General features: G+C 52.4%; 1 protein-coding gene across 9 annotated transcripts in view; it reads left to right on the top strand.

The window, feature by feature from the left end:
* Positions 1–23302, top strand: part of Nsd2 (nuclear receptor binding SET domain protein 2) — an 80457-nt gene that overhangs the window by 38393 nt on the left and 18762 nt on the right. For 4 of the 9 annotated variants that reach the window (XM_047567474.1, XM_047567470.1, XM_047567473.1 and 1 more), the window contains exons 7-17: positions 3646–3764; positions 5986–6067; positions 7324–7448; positions 16071–16202; positions 16730–16853; positions 17673–17873; positions 18388–18567; positions 18768–18924; positions 19053–19258; positions 20995–21098; positions 22095–22364. In XM_047567474.1, the coding sequence (XP_047423430.1) occupies positions 3646–3764; positions 5986–6067; positions 7324–7448; positions 16071–16202; positions 16730–16853; positions 17673–17873; positions 18388–18567; positions 18768–18924; positions 19053–19258; positions 20995–21098; positions 22095–22364 (1700 nt within the window). Of the gene's footprint in view, positions 1–3645; positions 3765–5985; positions 6068–7323; positions 7449–9400; positions 14426–16070; positions 16203–16729; positions 16854–17672; positions 17874–18387; positions 18568–18767; positions 18925–19052; positions 19259–20994; positions 21099–22094; positions 22365–23302 lie in introns of those variants that run through there. The other 5 variants (XR_007110601.1, XR_007110602.1, XM_047567475.1 and 2 more) reach the window with 5 other exon arrangements.

Below are 23302 nucleotides of genomic sequence, written 5' to 3'. Positions count from 1 at the left end.
CGTTCTTGGGACGCAGGCAGAGTGTGTGTGCCGTGACAAGGCAGCCTCTGTCTGCACTTCCTTCCTTGTCACTGGAACTGTTCCTTCTCATCCTCTGCCGGCCGGCAGGTCCCTTGCCCTTTTTTCATGGGGAGCAGGTAGTCATGAGGCCACTGTAGTCATGAGAGGTTTATTTGGGAGAGGACAGAAGGAAGGGAACCAGGCCATTTCTGGGACTCCAGGCTGGATGGTGTAGGGTCTGGACCTCAGGCCTGCAGCCTTGCATTGGAGCCGCCCAAGCAGCCTGTCCAGTGCTGGCTCTTGCTCTGCCCCTCTCAGGCCTGCTTTTGCAGGTCAGGCATCTGGGCCTAGAGAGGGTCAGTTCTTGGCTTGTTTGCTTGAGAGCTTGCATTTAAGGAGGATGACTAGATTGATCTTGAGTTTGTGTGTCCTTTGGTTCCTTTTGGGCTTTCAGTTTATAGAAAGTGTTACTTTACTTGGGGCAGTGGCAAGGTAAGGGAGATAGCCTGGTAAGAAGGGGAAGACATGCAACAGTGTCAGGTTTGAGGTCTGTGTGTTCTCAGACTCACAAGTGGTGGAAAACCACCTTTTTAAAAAATGTTTTCCTGTGCTGGGACTGGGGCTGGGGCTGGAACATGGGGCCTGCCACATGCGAGGCAGCTGCTCTACCACGGAGCCACATCCCTAGAGCTTTCCATTTTATTTTGAGACAGGGTCTTGCTGAGGTGCTTAGGGCCTCACTAAGTTGCTGAGGCTGGCCTAGAACTTGAATCCTCCTGTCTCAGCCTCCTAAGCTGCTGGGATTACAGGTGTGCAGCACTACGTCTGACTGAAAACTGCCATTTTAATGTAAAAATAAGTGTGACATATTTGGGTATCAAGAAAAGATGCAAGAGGCCTGGCGTTGTGATTCAGTGGGAGAGTGCTTGCCTAGCATCCGTGAGGCACTGGGTTTGATCCTCAGCACCACATTAAATAAATAAATAAATAAAGTAGGAAAGAAGATTGTTTGATTAAAAAAAAAAAAAAAAAAAAAAAGAAAGAGGGGCCTGGGGAGATAGCTCAGTTGGTAGAGTGCTTGCCTCCCAAGCACAAGGCCCTGGGTTCAATCCCCAGCACCGCAAAAAAAAAAAAAAAAAGAAAGAAAAGATAGAGAAAATGTGCCTGTGTCGAGGTTCACTGTTGAGGAGTTCTGGAGAGACTAGATGTAGTGCTGCAAGACTCACCTGGCAGTGGTGCAGGCTGTGTGAGTTGTCCTCTCCAGGAGTGGCACCTGTGTGCTGGGCAGTGATCACAGGCACGGTGGTACCTCTTTCCCTCAGATGTTATTTTGGGGCTTTTTAGATCTCCAAATTGATTAATTGTGTTGCTCTTGAATTTTGTTCAGACTGCTCGGTGTTTGCTGCAAGGGCTGTAGCTTAAATCAGCGAGACATGCAGGACTTGTGTGTTTGTCCTAAGGGCGAGCTGGTCACCTGCCCGAGTGGCAGCACGCCACGTGAGAGAAGTGCTTTTCTACAGAGGTGCCTGATTAAAAAGGAGCTGGGCTTTCCTGAAGCAGGAGGTGTTCATCCTTGAAGAGGGGGTAAATTTGTTTGTGTGTCACCTTCTGCCATTTGGGCTGTCCCCGAGCACTCGGTAGACAGTGAGGGTGATAGTGGGTTTCCATCACAGTGTGAGCCAGGTGCATGCTGTCCTTGGATGTCCTTGAACCCTGGCTTCCATGGGAACCTGGCGCCACCCACAGTGTGTTGTGCCTTCTCTGTGTGCCAGCCGTCCCACTGTTTCATTCATGGGCCTCACATGGGTGCCATGTTGTTAACCTCCACCAATAGCTGCTGCTACCTCATCCCAGTGGAGGATGATGCTCAGCAGACGCTCATGGACAGGTCCAGGAGCTTGCATCCCAGTGGGAAGACAGACAGGAAGATGCGGCTGCTGCAGGTGCACATGGCTTAGTGGCAGACCTGCTGGAGGTTCTGGCAAGTAAGGCAGGCTGGGCTTTGTTGTGCTTGTGCTCAAGCTGTGCCTGTGAGACCCTGCTATCCTCTGCTCTGCAGGCCTCTTCCCATGCAGACTTTGTGGTCAGCCCACAGTGACCAGTTGCCCAGTCTGCTGAGGGCCAGTTCTGGGCCCTGTTGCACAGCCTGTAGCTGGAGGTGGGCAATAAGTGTGCTGGCTGCTTGACACTGTAGCCTAACCTGCCACTTTGTCAGCATGTGAGGCCTCTCTGGTGCCTCCTCCAGAGGCCTGCTGTTCACAGGGGGCTGAGCACTTTGTGCTGGTATTGTGTTCCAAAGGACAGTGAGTTTGAGGGTGGTGGTGTCTGTCTGTTAACAAGAAATCCTGAACCTCTGAAAATAAACACCGGCACGTTCAAGCTGGTTGTCTCTAGGTTCACGCTTGTGCCATTCACCTGATCTTTCTAGGCCAGGGCTGTTTGCACATCTGTTGGGGATTAGTGATATCCTGGGACACCGAGTGTGTGAGCAGTGAAGTACACACGTAGAAAAGCCCTAAGTGCCAGGCACTGGATGCAAACCTGTAATCCCGATTGCTCTGGAGACTGAGGTAGGAGATGGCAAGTTTAAGGCCAAATTCATCAACCTTGTGAGACGCTGTCTCAAAATAAATCTTTGAGGGCTGGGGATCTAGCTCAGTTGGTAGAGTGCTTGCCTCGTAAGCACAAAACCCTGGGTTCAATCCCCAGTACCACAAAAAAAAAAAAAAAAAAATTGGTAAAAAGGGCTGGGTATGCCAGATGTGGTTCATATCTGTAATCCCAGTAGTTAGGGAGGCTGAGTTAGGAGGATCATAAGTTCAAACCCAGCCTCAGCCAACTTACCGAAGCCCTAAGCAATTTAACAAGACCCTGTCTCTAAATAAAAAATAAAGTGCTGAGGTTGTGGCTTAGTGGTAGAGTGCTTGCCTAGCACTTGCAAGGGACTGGGTTTGATCCTTACCACCCCATAAAAATAAATAAATAGGGGCTGGGGTTGTGGCTCAGTGGTAGAGTGCTTGCCTAGCATGTGTGAAGCACTGGGTTCAATCCTCAGCACCACATATAAATAAATAAATAAAATAAAGGTCTATTAACATCTAATAAATACATAAATAAATAAATTAAGATAATGTGTCCATCTACAACTAAAAAAGAAATATTTTAAAAAATATATAAAGGTTTAGGGATGCAGCTCAATGGTTAAGTGCCCCTGGGTTCAATCCCTAGTACCAAAAAAAAAGAGAGAGAGAGAGAGAAGCCTTTCACTTGTGGATAAAAATGCAGTGTTGCTGTTTAAATGGTTCTTTCAGGGAATGCATAAATAGTAGCAAATTGTTTTCAAGTTCACCTTATATCCCACCAATCTTTGAATGTTAGTAAATACTGGGTTATTTTTAAATTTAATGCTCTAGTATGTTAAAATAAAATGATAATGAATACTAATATAATCTCTAAGGTATTTTCAGTCCCCAGTGTTTCACTGTAAGGAGATTCAGTGTGTGAAACATAGGACCTGGAAACTCCAGGGTTGCTGGGAACCTCCCCTAGGCTGGCTTGCATGTCCACTACCCTGGCCAGGGTCTTGTGCTTTGGAGGGCAGCACAGAGAGTTTCTCACGTGTGTTTCCACATCCCCTATTTCAAGGTAACGTTAATGGGAAGAAAAGAATCCACACAAAGAGGACAGAGGACCCTCCAGAAGATGGTGACGTTGAGGATATACCCAGGAAAAGACTAAGGACAGACAAGCATAGTCTTCGGAAGGTAAGTATGTTCCAGGTTTGTTTGTCCCTGAGAACGTGTGGTTCCTGGGACTCAGGAGGCAGGCAGAGGCTCTCTGGGCTCCTGGTGCTGCTCAGGGGCAAAGCCTGCTCTTCTTCCTTAGTCCCTGGGAGAGCACTGCTGAAGAAGGTGCTGTCACGTAGCTGTGTGCAACAGCACCCAAGCGCTTGGGAGTGACATACAGCTTTTAGATTGGATAAAATGGCATATTAAAAATAACTCTTGGGCTGGAGGTGTAGCTCCGTTGTTGTGTGCTTGCCTGGCACAGATGAGGGCCTGGTTTCTATCCTCAGCACCACGTGCCCACAGACTCTTGTCTGTAGGGCTTGTTCAGTGTTCTGTTATCATTGAGCTGATAGGAAATCCATTAGAGATGTATGTTATGTTCAGTAAAAACTAAGAGAATCTAGCTCTGTGCAGTGGTTACACCTGTCATCCCAGCAATTCAGGAGGCTGAGGCAGGAGGATTGCAGGTTCAGGGCCAGCCTTAGCAACTTACTGAGGCCCTAAGCAACTTAGCAAGACCCTGTCTCAAAATAGAAAGGCCTGGGGTGTAATTCAGTGGAAGAGCACCCCTCGGTTCAACCTTGGTGCCAAAAAAAAAAAAAAAAAAAAAAAAAAAAAAAAAAAAGTCAAAAGAATCCATGGCAGGCATTGAAATCATATTTCATGAACTGTTAGTCTGTTTACTCACTGGGAGTCCTAGGCAGTGTGGGCAGTACTGATGCCACCAAATGGGGGCAACATTGACACATGGGCAGCCCCAGGCCCTGTATTACACATGTGTTCCCAGCATCTGTCGGGGCAGAGCTTCCCGTAACCCTGGCAGGGAGTCGAGCCACAGTGGCTGGCTGTACCCTCAGCCTGGGAGCAGATGTGAGCCCTTTGCTAGCACTGTCTACCTTAGTCATCTCAGATGTCCAGTTGACTTCTTCTCTAAGCTGAGTTTAAACAGACTTTGTACTTTATATTTGAACTTAAATTTATTCGATAATAGTTCTGACAGTTATATATTTATGATTTTGAGTACAGCTTGATACTATATTAAACTGCCCTTTTTGTTTTGTATTACTTGGAAGAATGGAAAACATCTCAGATATTAGATTGCTGAAGTATAACTTTATGGACCATATTGTCTGTCTTAATTCTTAAGGTGTGTGTGCAGTCCAGACCCTGCCTTATCTTCCTGGCCAACAGTGTTCTCAGTGCCCATCATCGTTGGGACTGTTTATCAATCAGGTGTCCAGCTTTAGCTAAGTCACATTCTCCATGAGTCACTGAGGTTACTAGGAAGCACATACTTAATATCTCCTCTGGTCACCAGCTCTAAAGCAGGCTTTTACTGGTGATCATACTGAAATAAGTTGCTTTGAAATATTTATGTAAATAATATATCTAAAAAATGTATGACCCTGGACATTTGAAATATCAAGGTTCACATCAAGTAACCAGGTGGAATGTTTCTGTTAACTATAGTTTAGGAAATTGTACATGGTATAAAACAAAGTAGTGGTGTGTCTTCTGTCTGGTTTTCATGAACCTGAGCACATTCACATGGTTCCTAAGAGGCACTGATATGTTTCCTGTGGCAGGTACTGGGCACAAGTGCAGGCTGAGCCTCCTGATGAGATGGGCAGCAGCAGACAGTCCTTCCTTGGGCTGCCTGCCCCGCCTCAGGATCAGCACTCAGCAAAGTATTCATGACCCTTTTTTGGTTTTTTTGTTTGCTATCTCAGTTGTGAAATGTGTTTCATTGATGCTTTTATTTGCTGGAGTTTGCTGGATCTTTAGAGTTTATCTCAAAATTGGAGGTCCTCATCGTAGTGTATTAGACTAGCACTATTGGCACACAGTGAGCCAGAAAGGGTTGCTTGACATGATTGGACCTCTGGGGTAGAAGGCTGGGTTTCACAGTGAACACCCTGCTTGGGTTCAGCAGGAAGAGCGGGCAGCATGTGAAGTGCACCTACCGGGGGCATCTGAACAGTGCAGCTACAGCAGAATGACTCTCAGAGTGGGTGGTACAGGAAGAGCAAGTCCAGAGAGGAGAAGGCAGAGATGGGGCAGCCTTGGTCCACTTAGGTGTGGACACACTCCCAGTGGAAGAAGTTTCCATTGCACGGATTTTCAGCAACCTGTGTTCATTCACATTAGGAGACTTTTTTCTTTTCCTTTCTTGTCCTTTTTCTTTTCTAAATGACAGAGAGAGATGACCACTGACAAAATGGCCAGAGCCAGCTCTTACAGGGCCTCAGAGACAGCCTCCTCGCTCAGGAGCCAGGCAGGTAATGTGCTCAGGGCCCTCTGGTACCCCTGCAGGTGGGTGAGCAGAGGTCCTCAGAGGGGGTGGGGGTGAAGGAGAGCGGGGCTGGGCAAGAGAATCCCAGGGAGCCTCAGAGGGACTCGGGCGAGAAGGGAGGGTCCTGGTGCTGCTGACACGAGCCCCGTGACAGGTGTTTTAAGGCCTTACTTGGGGTTAACTGAAGCTACTTTTCTATTGATTTTTACTCGACTTTATTGTTTATAATTTGAAATTTTACTAGAGGAGTGATTCAAGCCCGAAGTTTTCAGATTTCTTATTTGATGGCACCAGTCATTGCCAAAAGCCTTCCCTAGAGGACCCTGATGCTCCGTCTACCTTAGCTAAGAGTAAAAGTAGCTTCTGTCTCACAAGTTAAAGAAATCAGCTTAATGCTGAGTGTGGTGGACACACTTGTGATCCCAGCCACTCCAGAGACTGAGGCAGGAGTCTCAGAAGTCAAGGCCAGCCCAGGCAACTTAATGAGGTCCTGACTCAAAATAAAATTTGAAAAGGGCTGGGATGCAACTCAGTGGCATGTCCCCTGGGTTGGATCCCCAGTACCAAAAAAGAAAACTGCTATCAAACAAATTTTGAAAGGAGCAATCAACACCCCCTTTACCTTTTCATTAATTATCTTGTTGAAATATCTGCCTGACAGTTTATCAGAGGTGGTTAACTGTCTTCAGCTCATGGGAGAATAAGCCCTTGGGGTGAAGACTGGCAAAGCTGCTTTTACTGAATCGTGTGAGATGCTTGACTGGTTTTTGAAAATGAGTTGAACAGACTGTCTCTTTAAAAAATGTGTGAGCAGTTGGAATTTCAGTGCCGACTGGACCCTGGGTGATAGAAAGGGGTTGTTACTCTTAAGAATTGTTAGTGGAATTGTTATGTTTAAAACTTTGTTAGATGTGTGCCCTGAGCTTTTGATGGATAAGATGACATACCTGGATTTTTCTCCAGAGTAATCTGCCAGGGGACATGGAGCAAGGTGTGGGTGGGGCTGCTGTGGCCCTGGACTGATGGTTTGGGGACCAGGCCTGGGGACCTGGTGTTCACTGTACAGTTTTCAGCTTTTATTTATATTTGGATTTTTCCATGGTAAACAGTTAAGCCCTTAGTATGACCAAGGGACCCAGAAGAGTCTGTAGGACTGCACGTATTCAAGGTGTGATTCATAGCAGCAAGAGGCTGAGGGTTTAAGATCTCAAACATTACTTCATAAACAAAACTATTTTACAGCAACAAAAAATCTGTCTGATGCTTGCAAACCACTGAAGAAGCGAAACCGGGCTTCCGCAGCAGCGTCTGCAGCTCTGGGGTTTAGCAAAAGCTCGTCTCCTTCTGCGTCCTTGACCGAGAACGAGGTAAAAGGATGATGCCGTGGTTACAGGTTGGGTGTTAGTGAAGGCCCGGCTCAGGAGCACCCGGTGCTCTCCATGGGTGGGCCATTCAGGTCTCAGGTGTGGAACGTGCACAGGAGGGAAGAGGTGGTGCCGCTGAGCCACGTGCCTGTGGGTGTGTGGCGCCCCTCTCCTGAGCTGTCTCCTGTCCTTGCAGTCTGCTTCTACCATGCCTGTTCTGTAGGCCTCATGTTGTCCCTCCTCACACTTGGGGTCCACCTTGGCTCCCACAGGGCCACTGTGTCCACCGGGCTGCCCTTGGCCATGGTGAGCCCTGTGGGTGGTGAGGGCTCACAGGGGCCTGGGGAAGCCAGCAGTCTCTTGGTCCTCAGGCACTCTACGTCTGGCACACTGGTCCTTGAGCGTGGAGGCTAGTCAGAGCTGCCACTGTGCCACTGCCTTTTCCTGGGCTGGCAGAGCAGTAGCCATTGTAGGCTGTTGCTGCTGTCGTTGTGGTGTGACATCTAGAAGGCACCACCAAGTCTGGGACTTTGCTGTTGCCAAGCTAGTGAAAAGGAACAGCCACAAACGCAGGCCTAGCCTTGTGCTGCAGAGATAGGTGTGGCCCAGCGCTCCTGGTGACTCCCTTCATGGGGCTTCCTTTCCAGTTTGATTTCTTCCCCTTGGTCCCTGGGGTTCTGCTTGTCTCCTTGTGGACATGAGTCCTGTTCTTGTATTTGTGAGGAGGTGGTGACTTTGAACATTATTGGAAGAGGGTAGTGAGGGGGGACAGGATGGCCTTTCCCTCCTGTCAGGTCAGGGGCAGCACTGTGGGCCCCTCTGCCCCCGCTGGGCAGGGGTTGTGGCCAGGCACTCACCTATGGCTTGCTGTGTAGACAAACATGCCTTTCTTCTGGATGCTCAGTTCTTTAGCAAGCTTCTGTTTAGGAGCTTGCGAGAACCCGGAAAGGCAGATTTTATACAAACCATTTTCCCTTTTCTTTCTTGCCCAAGTTCAGGTCAGTAGCCTAGAATTAAATGAAGGGTGGTCTACAATTCCAAATAAGAATATTAAAAACAGAACGTTTCAATTCCATAGGCCCTTTGACTTAAGTTGGTGGCTTTGTTTATAAAGCATTTCTGATGCGTTTTTCTTATTCTGGTCCACGTTTCTGGTTCAGTTTTTGCTGATGCCGTTGTCAGAGATGAGAGAGAAAAGCACTGAGGCCACGGGAATCCCTTCTGGCTCTTGGGTGCCTGTCTCATGCAGGCCAGGCTGGGGCGGTGAGGGAGCAGTCGAGATGAGAGGGCGGCAGGCTGATGTGGCCTCCGCTTGACGCTCCAGAAGCTTAGCTGACGTTTTTGTGATCAGGAGACTGAGTCTGTGTGTGACTGAGGAGCTCTAGAGGTTGGTCACGACAAAGCACATTTACATCCCAGCGGACACGCTAGGATCACGCACCCTCCTGCCCTTCAGGTGACCTGGGCCCACAGCGTGCATCGTCATCACTCGAGCTGCGGGGCCTTCTCCAGGAGGTCACTCCCGTGGGGTGTGTGAACCTCCCGCTGGAGTTGGTGCTTACAGAGTCACGCTGTTGGTTGGCCGCTGGGTGATCAAGAGGCTGTCCACTGTGGGCCAGCTCTGGTGTGGCAGCCATGCTGGGCATACCCACAGCCCTCATGAGGTTCACGTCCTGTTTGCATGTCTGTCTTTCCTTCCTTTATATTTCAGTCACACTCGATTGGAAAAAGCAAGGTGTTTTCCTAAGATTGGTATCTCAAGACATTTTAGGTCATGTTGTGGTTTAAATTCTTGACAAATGGGTGTGTGGTAAATAAATTTTTATTGGAGTAATTATTACATGACCCTGCATCACCCCAGTGAAGAGAATAGATTAAATTACACACTTGCATGACAACGGCCTGTGAAGGAATTAATGTGATTTGTCTTGTAACTTCATTTCTTATTCCCTTAGTAGAGCAAATTCTTACTTTTTCGCCTTCACTGGTGACAGCTTTTGTGGGAGCCCACATCAGTCAAGCTGGACTTGAACCAGATGCCCTGTACCGCACTTAGAGTGATGTAATGGCCCGAGATGTCTGCCGCGCACACTCAGTGACATGCTTGCTCTCACAGTCATTGTGTGGAAGACATGTGGTACTCGGTTTTTACTGGCACTAATAAACACATACAGTGAAGAGAACAGATAACACATTGTAAGACCAAGGTAAGAACCTGTCAAGGCCATTGGCTCAGTCACGTCCATCTCATGCTAGAGACACCCATACTCCCAAGAGCAACGTAGCGTTAAGTTGGGAGGAGGCCCTCGGCGGCGCCCCAGAGCTACAGCAGTGACACAGCCTCGGGGTGATCCTGTTAGACGTCATTTCCCCCAGGTCATAACCCCCTGCATCTTTGTGAACAAGTGTCAGCACCCGTTGCTCCAGAGACAGAGCAAACAGCACATGGAAGGGTCCTCGCCAGCTGTTTTCGTTGCCAGTGAAACGCAGTCAGTGCTGTAGATACGACCCAGTCTCCAGCATAACAGGCAGGAGGCATTGAATCTGTGCTTTTCTACTGAACAGTTTTACTATGACACTAGACACAGTAAGTTTTGGGCCAAGTACCATTTACAGTGCCATTGTGAACCATCCAACTCTTGACTCGGTGACGGGCACCCATGTTGGGCTACTTCTGCCAGCCACCTCGCCAGTCACTTCCTTGGGGCATCAGCAGCACGTCGTGTCGTGGCCCTGGGTGCCAGCCGTGCCATGCCCAGTGTCCGCACGTTTGCATGGGGAAGCGGCACGGGCCCTGGCTCCCACAGCAGCTGCGCTGCTCACAGCCAGAGGAAGGGGCCCAGCTGTTCCCGGCCACTCCTCAGATGTGTCTGACCTGTCATGAAAGTTCCTGAGTGATGCTTTTGTTCCGAACACTAAGTACTGTAACGCATGTGAGCTCTGGGGTGCCTGGCACCTGGCAAGCACGCAGCGGCTCGCTCTTGTGACAGTAATGGTTATGACAATAAAAAGATGAAATCACCCTCATTCCATTTTTATCTGGAAGCATAACATTTGCCTTGGCATGAACAGTGATCCTCACAACTACATTACGCATGTGGGGCAGCAGTGTGACCTGGCAGAAGCCAGGTCTGTGTGGCACAGAGGGTGCTGGACTGGGGCTGGGGGCTGCTTCATGGCCCTGCTCAGAGTAGTGGCAGATGTGACCTCAGACAGCCTAGGAGCAGTCTGAGTCATGCTACCCCTAGAGGACATAAGGAGCTCAGGTAAACTTGAGATCGTCAAAACACCAGTCTCTAGGTTTTAAAATAAGAACAACACAATGGTCTCCCACAGTGAAGATGCTAGCCTCAGAGGCTTTGGGCACAAATGAAGGAATTGCATTTGAAATTGGAGCATGGTGGGTTTTGTCTGGGTGACCAAGGAGGGGTGCTGTCCTCTGGCAGGGAGGAGAGGGCCATCTCAGGGACAGAGCAGCTCTCACAGGGCCACATGGAGCGAGGGTGCAGTGACAGTGGTCCTCAGCTAGGGAGAATGCGTGCCCCAGGAACATTTGGAGTCAGTTGACAGGCAGGGTATCGGCATCTGCCCTGTGGGGGACAGTCTCACGTGTGGCAGAAGTGCCTTGCTTTGAAGGCCAGGAGTGGTTTTGTGGCAGAGAAGCAGTTTCTTCTGGGTCGGAGATGGAGTTGTTTGAAAGCTCATGAAGGAGCAACGACTTGGACAAGCTGCCAAGAATATAAAATTCATTATGCTGCGAATTGAACATGGAATCCCTTCATTTCCTACAGCTGCCAGAACAGCAGTGGTACATGTCTGGCCTTAGGACATTCGAGCTGCCCTTTGTTGAGACGCGTTGTCTGGCTTGCCTCAGATCACCCACAGGTACATGCTGGCCTGGCCAGGGTGGTGGTGCTCTCGTGGAAGATGGCACTGGGAAGAGGTGCCCCAGCCAAGCACCTGGAGCAGTGCTGTGGAGCGTCCCCTGCCCAGCTGGCCTTTCCACAGAGTGCTGGAAGTTGAGGGTGGTCCTGGCACTCACTATACCTGTGGTAGCCGTGTTTCCCCATTGAAGGTGGTAACGCCAGTGATTTTAAGAGGATGTTCCTGGAAAGCAGGGAGAAGCCTAGGCCCAGCTTTACCCCAAGGAGGCATCTCCAGGCCGAGGCAGAGGGGCCCAGCAGTGCAGGGGGAGCAGGACAGCCTGCTTCTGGTGGCTTGAGGCCCAGGGAGACCCAAGTGGAATTCTTAGAGGTTGGAAGATGATGAGTGAGGAAAGGCAGGAGAAAGCAGTGGGACCACGCCACGGTGATGGTCCATGGCTCCCACTATCCCAGGACCCAAGCTATGACCAGACAGTGTGCGTGACTCTAGGACCTGCTTATGGGTCTGTCACAGAACACTCTGAGCAGAAAATTGAGATCATAGCTCCCCAAACAGAAGTGGTTGCCCACATACATGTGTCGTGCGTTGGTCAGGAGGATTGAAAGTACCCTGAGACGGGTCTGGTGGCAGCCTTGCGTGGCATAGGATGGAGCCAGGGTCCTGCTGACTCCCAATGCAGGGGTGTCTGCAGCGGAAGATGTAGCAAGCTTGCTTCATTTCTGAGTCGCTGATTCTAGTGCAGCCTTCTGAGATGGCTGAACTGAGCCACTGCATGCTCCTTTCCAGGCAGATGCCTGCGCTGGATCAGGCCAACCCTTTGGACTTAGTGCAGAGCAGAGCATGGAGCATTTTATGTTTTAAAACTCAGTTTTATTACCTAAGTTTAGCACATCTAGAAACAGACACAGAAGCTGCTGAGGACCGGGCTGCTGTCTTTCAGGCTGTCATTGTGCATGCCCAGCCTCCTGCTCCTCACTGGCATTTCAGTTTTTTTGTTTTAAAGAAATACGCCTGTTCCTGGAGCTGTAGTGTGGCTCAGTGGTGGAGCGCTGTATGGCATAGAGCTAGAGGACCAGTACCACACACACCCAAACACACACACACACACACACAGGACGCTGACTCCTGTGTGTTTTAGGACTTGGGTAAATGAAGTAAATTTTGATCCCTTTGGGTATTGTTTTCATTAGAAATGACCCCCAGTTGACCTGCTCGTGATGGAGGTGGACTGTCCTTAGCCAGCGGGAGAGCTTGTACCCTTGCCCAGAAAGCATGGGGCTGGAGCTCTGGGTGTCTTGGCTGCCTGGGTGTCCCTCTGGCCGCCTGGCAGCCCTGTCCTGGCAGGTGCCGTGTACCTGCGCAGTTCCGTGCTGGACCCACACTTGTGACTTTGCTAGATGACATGTCTGGGTTGGGCGTGTCACATAGAGCTCTGGCAGTGTTTGAAGTATGCTAATCATGTTGGGGACATTGCTTGCAAGAAATGATTGGTGTGGAATGGGTCCTGGTCTGGCTGCAGGGCTGCTGTCCAGCTGCATGACCCAAGGCAGGAGGCAGACCTCGTATTCTTGTCTGCTCTCAGGCCCTCCAGACCAGACTCAGGCCGCCAGCCCAGGCTTCCCCAGCCTGCTCCCCAGCTCGGCACTGCCGTTGCTGAGGCACAGCTGGGACCTTTAGAGAGACTCCCTGTGCCTTGGACAAGGCAGGTCTTGAACTGGGAGCAGCAGCCACATGGCCAGCTATGGCCACAAGTCCCCTGGGTCCTTGCTGCTCATTCTCACAGAAGCTGGTGTAGATTAGAAGCTGATGGAGAAGCATGTGACAGCTCTGTGGACTAGAGATCTTTATGTCCTCTGTGACTCACACTTGGCCCTTACCCTGGCATTTAGGAACAGCTGGGAAGGTTCCAGTCTCTGTATCCTAGAAGGATCAACGAAAATTATTTTGAATATCAAATTTTAGATAATGAGTAATTTATTTTAAAATCATTTTAATTCTGCTCTAATATTTCACTGTGATGTTAACTTGGAAGACCTGTTTTGAGATTAGTCTTTTGATTTAAAACTCATTAAATCTGCTGAGCACAGGATTCCTTATCATTTGTAAATCTAAAACCCTCTGTGAAAATACTTAGTAATCAGTTTCTTTTACAAAAGCATAACTTAAACATGAAAGTAATGTTGGTTTATAGAAATATTTATTGTTCAAGGTCTGTGATTGTATTTCAAAAATGATGTAGTCTTCAATTTGTGAAGGGATTTGTTTTGTCAAAAAATTAAAAACTCACTGTGTGACAGCACCCGGAAGGGGCGGGGCTGTGCTGAGTGACCTTCTGTGGCTGTGCTTGCTGGCGGCTGGCAGAAGGCATTCATGGGGTCCCGTCCTGTTGGGTAGTGCCACGTTGAAGGTCCCGTGCTAGATGAAGGAGCCTGCGCTCCCTGCCCCACAGGATGTATTTCTAAGGCAAACAGGCAGCTTGGTACCATCATGTACTGAGAGTAGAGGTGGAGAAAGGTTTTTCAGACTGAAGAAAAATTTGGAAAGTCAGGAACTAAGCTGCTTGGGAATTACCCATGCGGCCTGGGTGGACGCAGGAGACGACAGGAAGGCTCCATTTGTTGGGGCCGCTGACTTTTCCTTTCCCACACTTCCTGTCGATGTGGGATGGATGGTAGGGGTCCTAGAAGAGCCCTGGGACTTGGGGCCCGTGCAGGTGATGCTCACCTCCACAAATGGAGTCTCCGAGTAAGGCTGTCACCTGGCGTGGAGGCGGAGCCTGCAGCTGGAGTGAGGGCGCACTGAGCAGAGAGCCAGGGACCCTTCCTGACTGGCTGGTGGGGAGGCGGGGTGAGGGCGGGCCTGCCACCTGCCATGGACTGTGACATTGTAAGGTCTTTATTCTGTATGTGGGACCTGGGCCCCAGTCAGGAATTGAGCCTCATGTGTGTCATGAACATTTATTTATATTGCCATTCAAATATGTATTTCCTGTTTATTTCCTCAAAACAGACTTTGTTAATTTAGGAGATATCTCCAAGTGGAAACGTGCTAACTTTCTGTAAATCTTAAATAAAAGGTGCTGTTCCTTCCTCTGACCCAGGACTGGTTTGTGTTTTCTGTCTTTCTCTCCATGTATTTTCTCCTTTTTTAGCTTTTACATTCGTTCTGGCCACACTTGGGGAGGAACCGGGTTGGCGGGTCGAGTGCTGGCTCTCCTCCCTAGGGCTTGTGTTAGGCCCTTTCTTTGGGCTTTGGTTCCCCCACCAGATGGGTTAGCAGCATCTGGCAGCCATGAGGCTGCTTCCTGTTATCCCGGGCTCCCCCAGTACCCACTCCAGTCTCACCTCTGAAGTGCTCAGACCCCCACCTGTGACCTCTGTCTGATGGACCTGTTGAATTTGGGGTTTGAACTCAGCATTTCAGGTTGCCTCTTTCTGGATTTGATGTTAAAGAAGTGGGGGTGAGCTGATGGGCAAGGGATGGGCAGTGGGCCCTGCAGTTCCAGCTAGTCGGCCTTCGGGTGACAGAACCTTAAGACGTGACACCGCTCTGAGCTAGTCTTGGTTCATGCTATTCCCATCTTCCTGCAAAAGGTGAGAAAACCGAGATGTGTCTAGTGAGGCTCCAACGGTGGCCCGCAGGGCCCTGTCTGCTCCATGAGCGTCAGAGCGACGGAGGCCCTCAACAGTCAGCCCACCACTGCCTGCCAGTCAACCCGCAAAAGCTTTTCTTTCTTTTCTTCTAACCACTCCTGTAATTTCAGTGAGCTAAATTTGGAAGAAGCTCTTAATAAGGGTATTGAATCAGTCAGATTCCCTGGTGGAGTTGGCGGTTTTGTTTTTAATGTGGCCCCATTTTAATACCTAGCTTGGTGCTCATTGACAAGCAGCAATACTGTAACATCTTTATTGTGATTAATGAGGTGTGCAGGAAGTAGCTTACATTTTGTTCCAGCTCCAAATTTCAGTTTTCAATGCTTATTTACCTAACATCAAATAAAAAGTGAAAAGTTTTTAAACACCCAAATTTGATAGACAAGAAGGTCTTCTGTCTTCTCAAGCACTTATTGCTACAGCTGGTCCAGTGAGGGCAAGGTGCTCTGTGAAGAGTGAGGTTGTTGCTGGTCCTGATGACCGGTGTGGAGCGGAGGGCATTCGGGCAGTAGGACCACCACTCCCTGCTCCAGGTGCTCTGGGGTTCTGGGACTCCCTGGCCCTGCCTTCAGACTCTGTGTTCCCAGAGAAGGCCCACTGTACACTTCTTCTTGGGGGAAGGGGAAGAGAGTCAGCGACAGTCAGTGGTTGGAGTCAGGATGACCGCTGACCTTGGGGCAGCACACCAGTGTAGGAAGAGTGGGGCCTACGGGAGCGGGCCGCTCGGCCGCTGCACACAGCCTTGGTTCCTTTCAAGATCCATTTGGTGTTTGGACCTGAGCAGACTGGGTAAGGAAGGGAGGGTTCTGGTCCCAAAGCTGTGTTGGCTCACCTAGAAGAACAAGCTGGGTTTCTGTGTGTCTCTTATTTTCAAGGAACGGGCCTCTGTGTACATGAGTATTCTCAGCGTTGAGTAGAGTATGTCCACCTCTGGACGCTGCGCAGCTCTCTTGATGCTGGCCCCACTGCAGAGGCCAGAGGCTGGGCGTGTCAAGCGGAGATGGGTGGAGCGGGCCGAGCCTGAGGCGCACAGCGAGCCCCTGTATTCTGTGACTTGTGAACTGTCCTCCACCTCCTTCATCTCCAGGTCTCAGACAGCCTCGTGGATGAGCCCTCGGAGTCCCCTTATGAGAGTGCAGACGAAACACAGACCGAGGTGTCCGTCTCCTCTAAGAGGTCGGAAAGAGGAATCACTGCCAAAAAGGAGCACGTGTGTCAGGTGAGGAGCAGGTCGCCCTGCCCTCCGAGAGGGCGTCCCGTGCAGGCACTCGGGTGGGCTGCCTTGTGGGGTGTGGTGTACGTGCCGCCAGGCCAGATCGGGCTGCCTTGGCTGTTGCCCCGCTGACAGTGCCCTGTGGACCCCTGGGTCCCTGGAGCGGCAGTGCCTGGCGATGGCAGACTGGCTGCGCTGAGCTTCTGCCCTGCCCTCTGCGAGGTGGTGGTAAATTTAAAGGCAGTGACTATGAAAGGTGCCCCTTGGCTTGGAGCCTGTCACCTCTGGCAGGACAACAGCTTTCTGGAAGAAGTGTGTCCTGGGGTTTCTTGATCTTCACGTCCCAGCTGAAGTGTCGTGAGTGTGTCTTTGGGGTTTGGCTCCTATTGTTTCATCGGCCCTGCTGAGGGACTGGCCACCGAGTCACCTGGCTCTGACCTGATCCTGCACGTGCTACTCAGGCCAGGCTCTCGCTGTGGCGGGTGTCGTGTTCCTGCTGTGTGTGGCTCAGGCTGCCCGTTCTGTCCCCACAGCTGTGTGAGAAGACAGGCAGCCTCCTGCTGTGTGAAGGGCCCTGCTGTGGGGCTTTCCACCTCACCTGCCTGGGCCTCTCCCGGAGACCTGAAGGGAGGTTCACCTGCAGCGAGTGTGCCTCAGGCAAGTCGTGACATCCCGCTGCCAAGAGCAGTGCTGCTGCCCGCCCCACCCCGCCCCCACTCCTGCGTCCCTGCAGCAGCCAAGCCCAGACACCAGCAGAGATCGCACCCCTCCCGCCCACAGCTGCTCTCTGGCCGTGACTCCCAGGTCCCTGGGCACCCCGCGGCAGGTGGGAGGCTCTGGGTGTGACTGCCACCTACTCGCTCCGCAAGTAGTTCAGTGCACAGTGACTGAAGGAGTGCGTGGTGGCTGGGGCCCTGCACCGCCTCCTGTGGGCCTGAGCCCCACTCCACCCGTGGACAGCTGGCCTTCTTAGCCAGGTAACCTGGTTGGTCACAGAACACCAGCATTGGTAGGGAGGCAGAGTATCAGTGTGAGCTTCCCTTGGAACAGCAGGGACAGGCCAGCTTGCCTGAGTGGTCAGTGCCTTTGCCCTGACACCAGTCTGGGGTTACCATGTCAGGACAGCTGCGCAGCAGGCCTGAGGCATCCCTGGCTGTAGTCAGAGCAGCTCGGGTGGGAACACACGCAGCTCTGCACTTGGGGTGTTGCCTGCTTGTGGCTGTGAGTGGCCCTTCACCACAGTTGGGGTGGCTCCATGGAGGGTGAAGCTTGCTGGTTCGTGTGGCTTCAGGTGAAACTGGAGCTCAGGTAGCCACAGGGTAACCCTTGATGGCCGGCATTTTCCTGAAGAGTGCTTGTGCTCATCAGCGAGGCTGGAGAGAGCGAGCCCGGGGCCTCCGTGGGCAGGCGGCCTAGAACCACGGTTGAACTCTCCCTCTTGGAACCCTCCTCCCTCCTTTCTTGACCTGCTGTTAGGGGTCCACTCGTGCTTCGTGTGCAAAGAGAGCAAGACAGAGGTGAGGCGCTGCGTGGTGACTCAGTGTGGGAAGTTCTACCACGAAGCCTGTGTGCGGAAGTTCCCGCTGACGGTGTTTGAGAGCCGCGGCTTTCGCTGCCCCCTGCACAGCTGTGTGAGCTGCCATGCCTCCAACCCCTCACATCCAAGGCCAGCAAAAGGTAGGCTGTGCCTGACTCCCTCCCATGGGCATGCCTGGCGCCCGCTGGGCTTGTCAAGCCAGGTCAGGTGCCTTGTCTTGCTGCTGGACACAGAACTGGTGGCAGATTTTCTTCATTGCTGGACCTTCCCTGCTTCTACCCGCTTCATCCCAGCAGTGTCTTCAGGGGTCTTAGTCTTAAGAGACAGGTACCCTTGGGCCACCCGATGGACTCTGGCTGCCGGGGAATGTTCTTGGACGAGAGTGCATCTGGGTTAGCATTTCGGGGCAACTGCGTGGGCCAGAGAGCACCAGGGCTTCCCCTGGGGTGGCGGTGCCTGGGGCTGCTCTGGGGACGTGCTCCAGGGCACAGCCGGCCTCCCCAATGCCTGCCGTGCTCCGGCTCCGTCCTCTCGAGCTGTCCTGAGCACCTTCTGTCACCTGGAGGCAGTACCTTCACTGGCCTTGTGTTGGGTCCCGGCTGCAGCAGGGGCGGCAGCAGAACCTGGGGTCCTCAGGGTGTTCCTTGCCCTCAGGGAAGATGATGCGCTGCGTGCGCTGCCCTGTTGCCTACCACGGAGGGGACGCCTGTCTGGCAGCAGGGTGCACGGTGATCGCGTCCAACAGCATCATCTGCACCGGCCACTTCACCGCTCGGAAGGGGAAGCGGCACCACAGCCATGTCAACGTCAGCTGGTGCTTCGTGTGCTCCAAAGGTGAGGGCGCCTCCACCCAGCGGGCCTTGCTCCACACTCAGCAGCGTGCTGTCGTGTTCTGGACTCGCTGCCGCCTGCCCCAGGCGCCCCTCAGGGAGCGCACGCTGGGTCTGTGCTGGTGGGGTGCTGCCTGGCCCAGTGCGGCAGGCCCAGGAGGAGCCACCGCCCCGGCGGCAAGCTCACCCCGCCCGCTCTTGCAGGGGGCAGCCTGCTGTGCTGCGAGGCCTGCCCAGCAGCCTTCCACCCCGACTGCCTCAGCATCGAGATGCCCGACGGCAGCTGGTTCTGCAATGACTGCAGGGCTGGCAAGAGGCTGCACTTCCAGGACATCGTCTGGGTCAAACTGGGGAACTACAGGTGTGCCGACCGTCTGTGCTTTTGTCTCTGTTCACGTGTCTGTTTGACTTTACAGAACTTAAAAGCATTGAAATGATTGTCGCTCTCTCTGAAGAGTCTGTGAATCCTGTTTTTAATATTTATAATAGATGGTGGCCGGCAGAAGTTTGCCATCCCAAAAATGTTCCCCCAAATATTCAGAAAATGAAGCACGAGATTGGAGAATTCCCTGTGTTTTTCTTTGGGTCTAAAGATTATTACTGGACGCATCAGGCGCGAGTGTTCCCGTACATGGAGGGGGACCGGGGCAGCCGCTACCATGGGGTCAGAGGGATCGGAAGAGTCTTCAAAAACGGTACGGAAGTCTCCGCGGGAGCAGGGGCGCTCGCTGTGCCTTCTGCTACTCATCCTTTCTGTTGTTTTGAAATCTGATCTTTGAACTGAGCATCGTCTCAGTACTTCTGAGTTAGAAGAAAGTGGGCTTACGCAGGGCTTGTCTGCTGGAGCGTGGAGTGAGTTGTGCTGCTCGCACACGGTCGATGCTTTGTGAGTGGTGCCCAGATGGGGCAGCAGAGCTCCCCTGAGTACCTTGTCCTCGGTCCTGATGGCGGACGCCTTCCCCACTGGCCTCTACAGAGGCAGATGTGGAGGAGTCTCCGCTGTCCGGACCAGGTGCCCAGGTGCTCAGCAGCCACCCTGCCCTTCAGCAAACCTCGAAGTGCTGAGTGGACAGGGCTGGGCCTCCGGTGGTATCGGGTGGGTGGGGCACTGTCTGATCCTGCAGTCAGACTGGGAGCGGGAGCAGCAGTTGTCGAGGCCACCATGAACCAGGCAGGAGGGCAGAGAGGCTGTTGGATGGCAGGGGTTGGTGCCTAGGTCAGTGGAGCGTGCTAGGGTGCAGGGAAAGTGTGCCCGCGGCTCATGCAGGGCTGCTGGAGCTGCGGGGCTGGTGTGTGCGGCAGGCAGGTGTCTGGGCCTCGGGTATGGTGGCCAGTGGCAGCCCGTAATTGCTCCTTTGGGACCGCAGCACGTGGGGCTTCTGGAGTTCTGAACGAGAACAGGCATCCCAAGACTCTTTTTTTTTTGGGTGCTGGGGATGGACCCCAGGGCCTGTGCTTGCAAGGGAAGCCCTCTACCACCTGAGCCATCTCCCCAGCCCCCAGCCCAAGACTCTTGAAGGTCTGAGAGAGGGAGAGAAGCTCGTGGGTGTGTTGTGGCTGTGGCTGGTGGGAGGCCGGCTCCTGACTCAGGCCTGGCGTCCTGCAGAGCCAGCGCCAGGGCAGCCGCAGGACAGCTGGCTTCACACAGTCTACGTGCCTCTGCCGCAGCCTGAGCTGCTCTCCACTCACAGCCTTTCTCTTTGAGAGGAGCAAAGGCATTTTTGTTTTCTGTCTCAGGACAGTGAGCCCCGAGCTCTGAGGCTGGCACTTCGTCCTCAGACCCCAGCGCAGGGTGGGGAGCTGGCAGAACCTCATGCTGGGCCCTCGTGGCACTGTGTGCAAGCAGCCCTGCCCTTCAGTCGCTGATGGTCTTCGAGCACTGTTCTTATTATTTAAAAAAATTTTTCTTTTTAGTTGTAGTGGACACAATGCCTTTATTTTATTTATTTATTATTTTTTATGTGGTGCTGAGGGTCACGCCCAGGGCCTCACACATCTGAGGCAAGTGCTCTACCACTGAGCCACAGCCACAACCCTCGAGCACTCTTCTGCAGTGGCAGTTTTTTTTTTTTTTTTTGGTTCCAGGGATTGAACCCAGGATTGCTTAACCACTGAGCCACATCCCCGGCCCTCCTCTTTAGATTTTTTTTGAGACATGGTCTCGCTAAGTTGCTGAGGCTGGCTTTGAACTTGAGGTCCTCCTTCCTCAGCCTCCTGAGCCACCAGGATCACAGGGGTGCAGCACTCTTCTGCACTTTTGGCCATGTCTTATCAACCTCCCCTTTCACAGCTTTCTGTAACCTTTAGATTCATGGAAACCAGAAACTGAATTTACCTGCGGCAGTTTAGAGTAAGCCATTAAAATGTAGAGCTTGAAGGTAGAAATCTTTACGTACTAAGACATCTTTTTCGTATTTCATTGATTCTTCAGCATTGCAAGAAGCTGAAGCTCGTTTTCGTGAAATCAAACTTCAGCGGGAAGCCCGAGAAACACAGGAAAGTGAGCGCAAGCCCCCTCCGTACAAGCATATCAAGGTGCGTGTCAGGGTTGCGTAAGCAGCGCCTCCACGAGCAGCTCAGGGGAGGCTCTGAGGCTGCAGACTGTCACATCTGGGCTGCCGCTGGTGGAAGCGCCCTTGTGAGCTGCCCAGGGCCGTGGGCAGGTAGCAGGTACAGTTGCTGCTGAGCCCAGGCCCTCTCTGTGCAGGATGAGTGTGTGCAGGCCCTGGAGGCTGCTTAGGCCCACCTGTAAGCAGAGGAGGCATGGAATGCCGCAGTGGGTGGCCCTCAACAGGGCCACCTGGAGGGGAGTGAGCTGGAGGACAGGCCTTGCTGTGGCAAGCAGGTGCCTGCAGGAGACGGGCATGGGTGCGGGTCTTGCCCTTCCTCTGTGCCAGGCCTGTCTGGACAGAAGGGTGCCGCCCTCGTGGCTGGCTCCAGTCTCCGTCTTTGCTTCTAAACTCTGGGGTGCAGTCAGCGTGTGTGTGAAGAGTGTTCTCTGTGTTCATCTGTGCTCAGTGCTGTCTTTGGGGTGATTTCAGAAACAGAACCAGAGGGTGAGGTGTATGAAACTTAGATTCTGGGCACCTTCCAGGTTGATCACAGGTGACTTTGTCCTGCAGCAGTGGCTGGGGTGTTGGCCACCACTACGCTGAGCCGGAGCCTCTGATTACGGCCCAGTTCTTTTCATTGCTCTGCTACCTCTCCTGCTTGGGCACCCTTTCCATTAGTGATGAACTCAGGTCAGGACAGAAACTGCCCTCCGCCAACAGCTTGCTGGGTGCCCTCTGCCTGGCTGCCATGGCGCCTTGCTGAGGGCACATCAGATGGGCAGGGAGGGAGGCTGCTGCCAGGGCTCTCGCCAGGCACTGACTGGATCCCTACTGAGCAGTCTTAATATGCCCACAGCCACCTGCGTAACTAAGGTGGCGGAACGGGGACGGGCTCTGGGTGAGGCCTGCAGGAGCGTGTCCTGTCGGGGCTCAGGGGCTCTGTGCACGTGAGGCCAAGACCCACCGCTTTGTCCTGCAGGTGAACAAGCCCTACGGGAAAGTCCAGATCTATACCGCTGATATTTCCGAAATCCCAAAGTGCAACTGTAAGCCCACGGACGAGAACCCCTGCGGCTTTGACTCAGAGTGTCTGAACAGGATGCTGATGTTCGAGTGCCACCCGCAGGTGTGTCCCGCGGGCGAGCACTGCCAGAACCAGTGCTTCACCAAGCGCCAGTACCCCGAGACCAAGATCATCAGGACCGATGGCAAGGGCTGGGGCCTGGTGGCCAAGAGGGACATCAGGAAGGTGTGTGTTGGGCCCCTCTCCCTGCCTCCAAGGAGTCAGGGTTCACTGGTCACACAGATTTGCTTGTTGTATGTTGGCACTCATGCGAGAACGTTATTTAAGAAATTTGTTTTGAGTTGAGTTATAAGTGGATTTTGAAAGATGCTGCTTGGGAGATACTACCGAAACTAGTTCTCGGGGTGTGGCTGCAGACCACGACCAGAGTGCTTGCCTGGCAACACATAAAAATAAACAGATAAAGGCATGCTGTTTGTCTAGAACTATAAAAGACAAAAAAGAAACCCCCCAAAACAAAGAAAGACTAAAACTCCCCTGAAGGATGCCGTCAGTCAGAATTTGTAGAGTTGCTGCTGTAAATGAGCAATATCTGAGGCCACCTGCAGCCAGACGTTGAGGGGCCACCAGCAGCAGTGTGAGGAGATGAGAGCCTCTCTTGGGTGGTCCCAGCGTAGCCGAGGGCAAGGCTGTTGTTAGATGCCAGAGGCTTCCTGACGGCCGCCCTTCTCAAGGAAGTACCAGGTGCATCCAGGATGTGGAGGCGCAGATGGGATTGCTTGTCTTGTTGCCACCTGGCCCTGGCCTGCTTTGACCTGGCCCTGGTGGGTGGTCCCAGACCCCAGGTCCATGTGCAGGACCTCCTGCAACCTCACTCCTCTCCTGCCCCTGTTTGCTGAGGAGCCTGGCAAGTTGAACCACTTCTGTTGTGGGACTCTGCATGTACAGCGACGTAGGTGGACACTGGGCTAACAGACATGCTCCTAAGAGAAAGACGCAGGCATGGAGTGCCGCACTTCAGAAACACTCCAATAAGTCTGTCGCGGACAGCCTTTACTTACAGAATGCGTTTGGACTTTTGAACCGATGAGCACTCTGCAGGCCACCCCAGGACCACCATGCCTGCGGCTCCCTGTCAGACGGAGTGACTGGGCGAGGCCAGC

This window comes from Sciurus carolinensis, chromosome 10 (genome assembly GCF_902686445.1).
Source record: "Sciurus carolinensis chromosome 10, mSciCar1.2, whole genome shotgun sequence".
Taxonomy (NCBI): Eukaryota; Metazoa; Chordata; class Mammalia; order Rodentia; family Sciuridae; genus Sciurus; species Sciurus carolinensis.
This window is presented reverse-complemented; position numbering and strand designations above follow the sequence as displayed.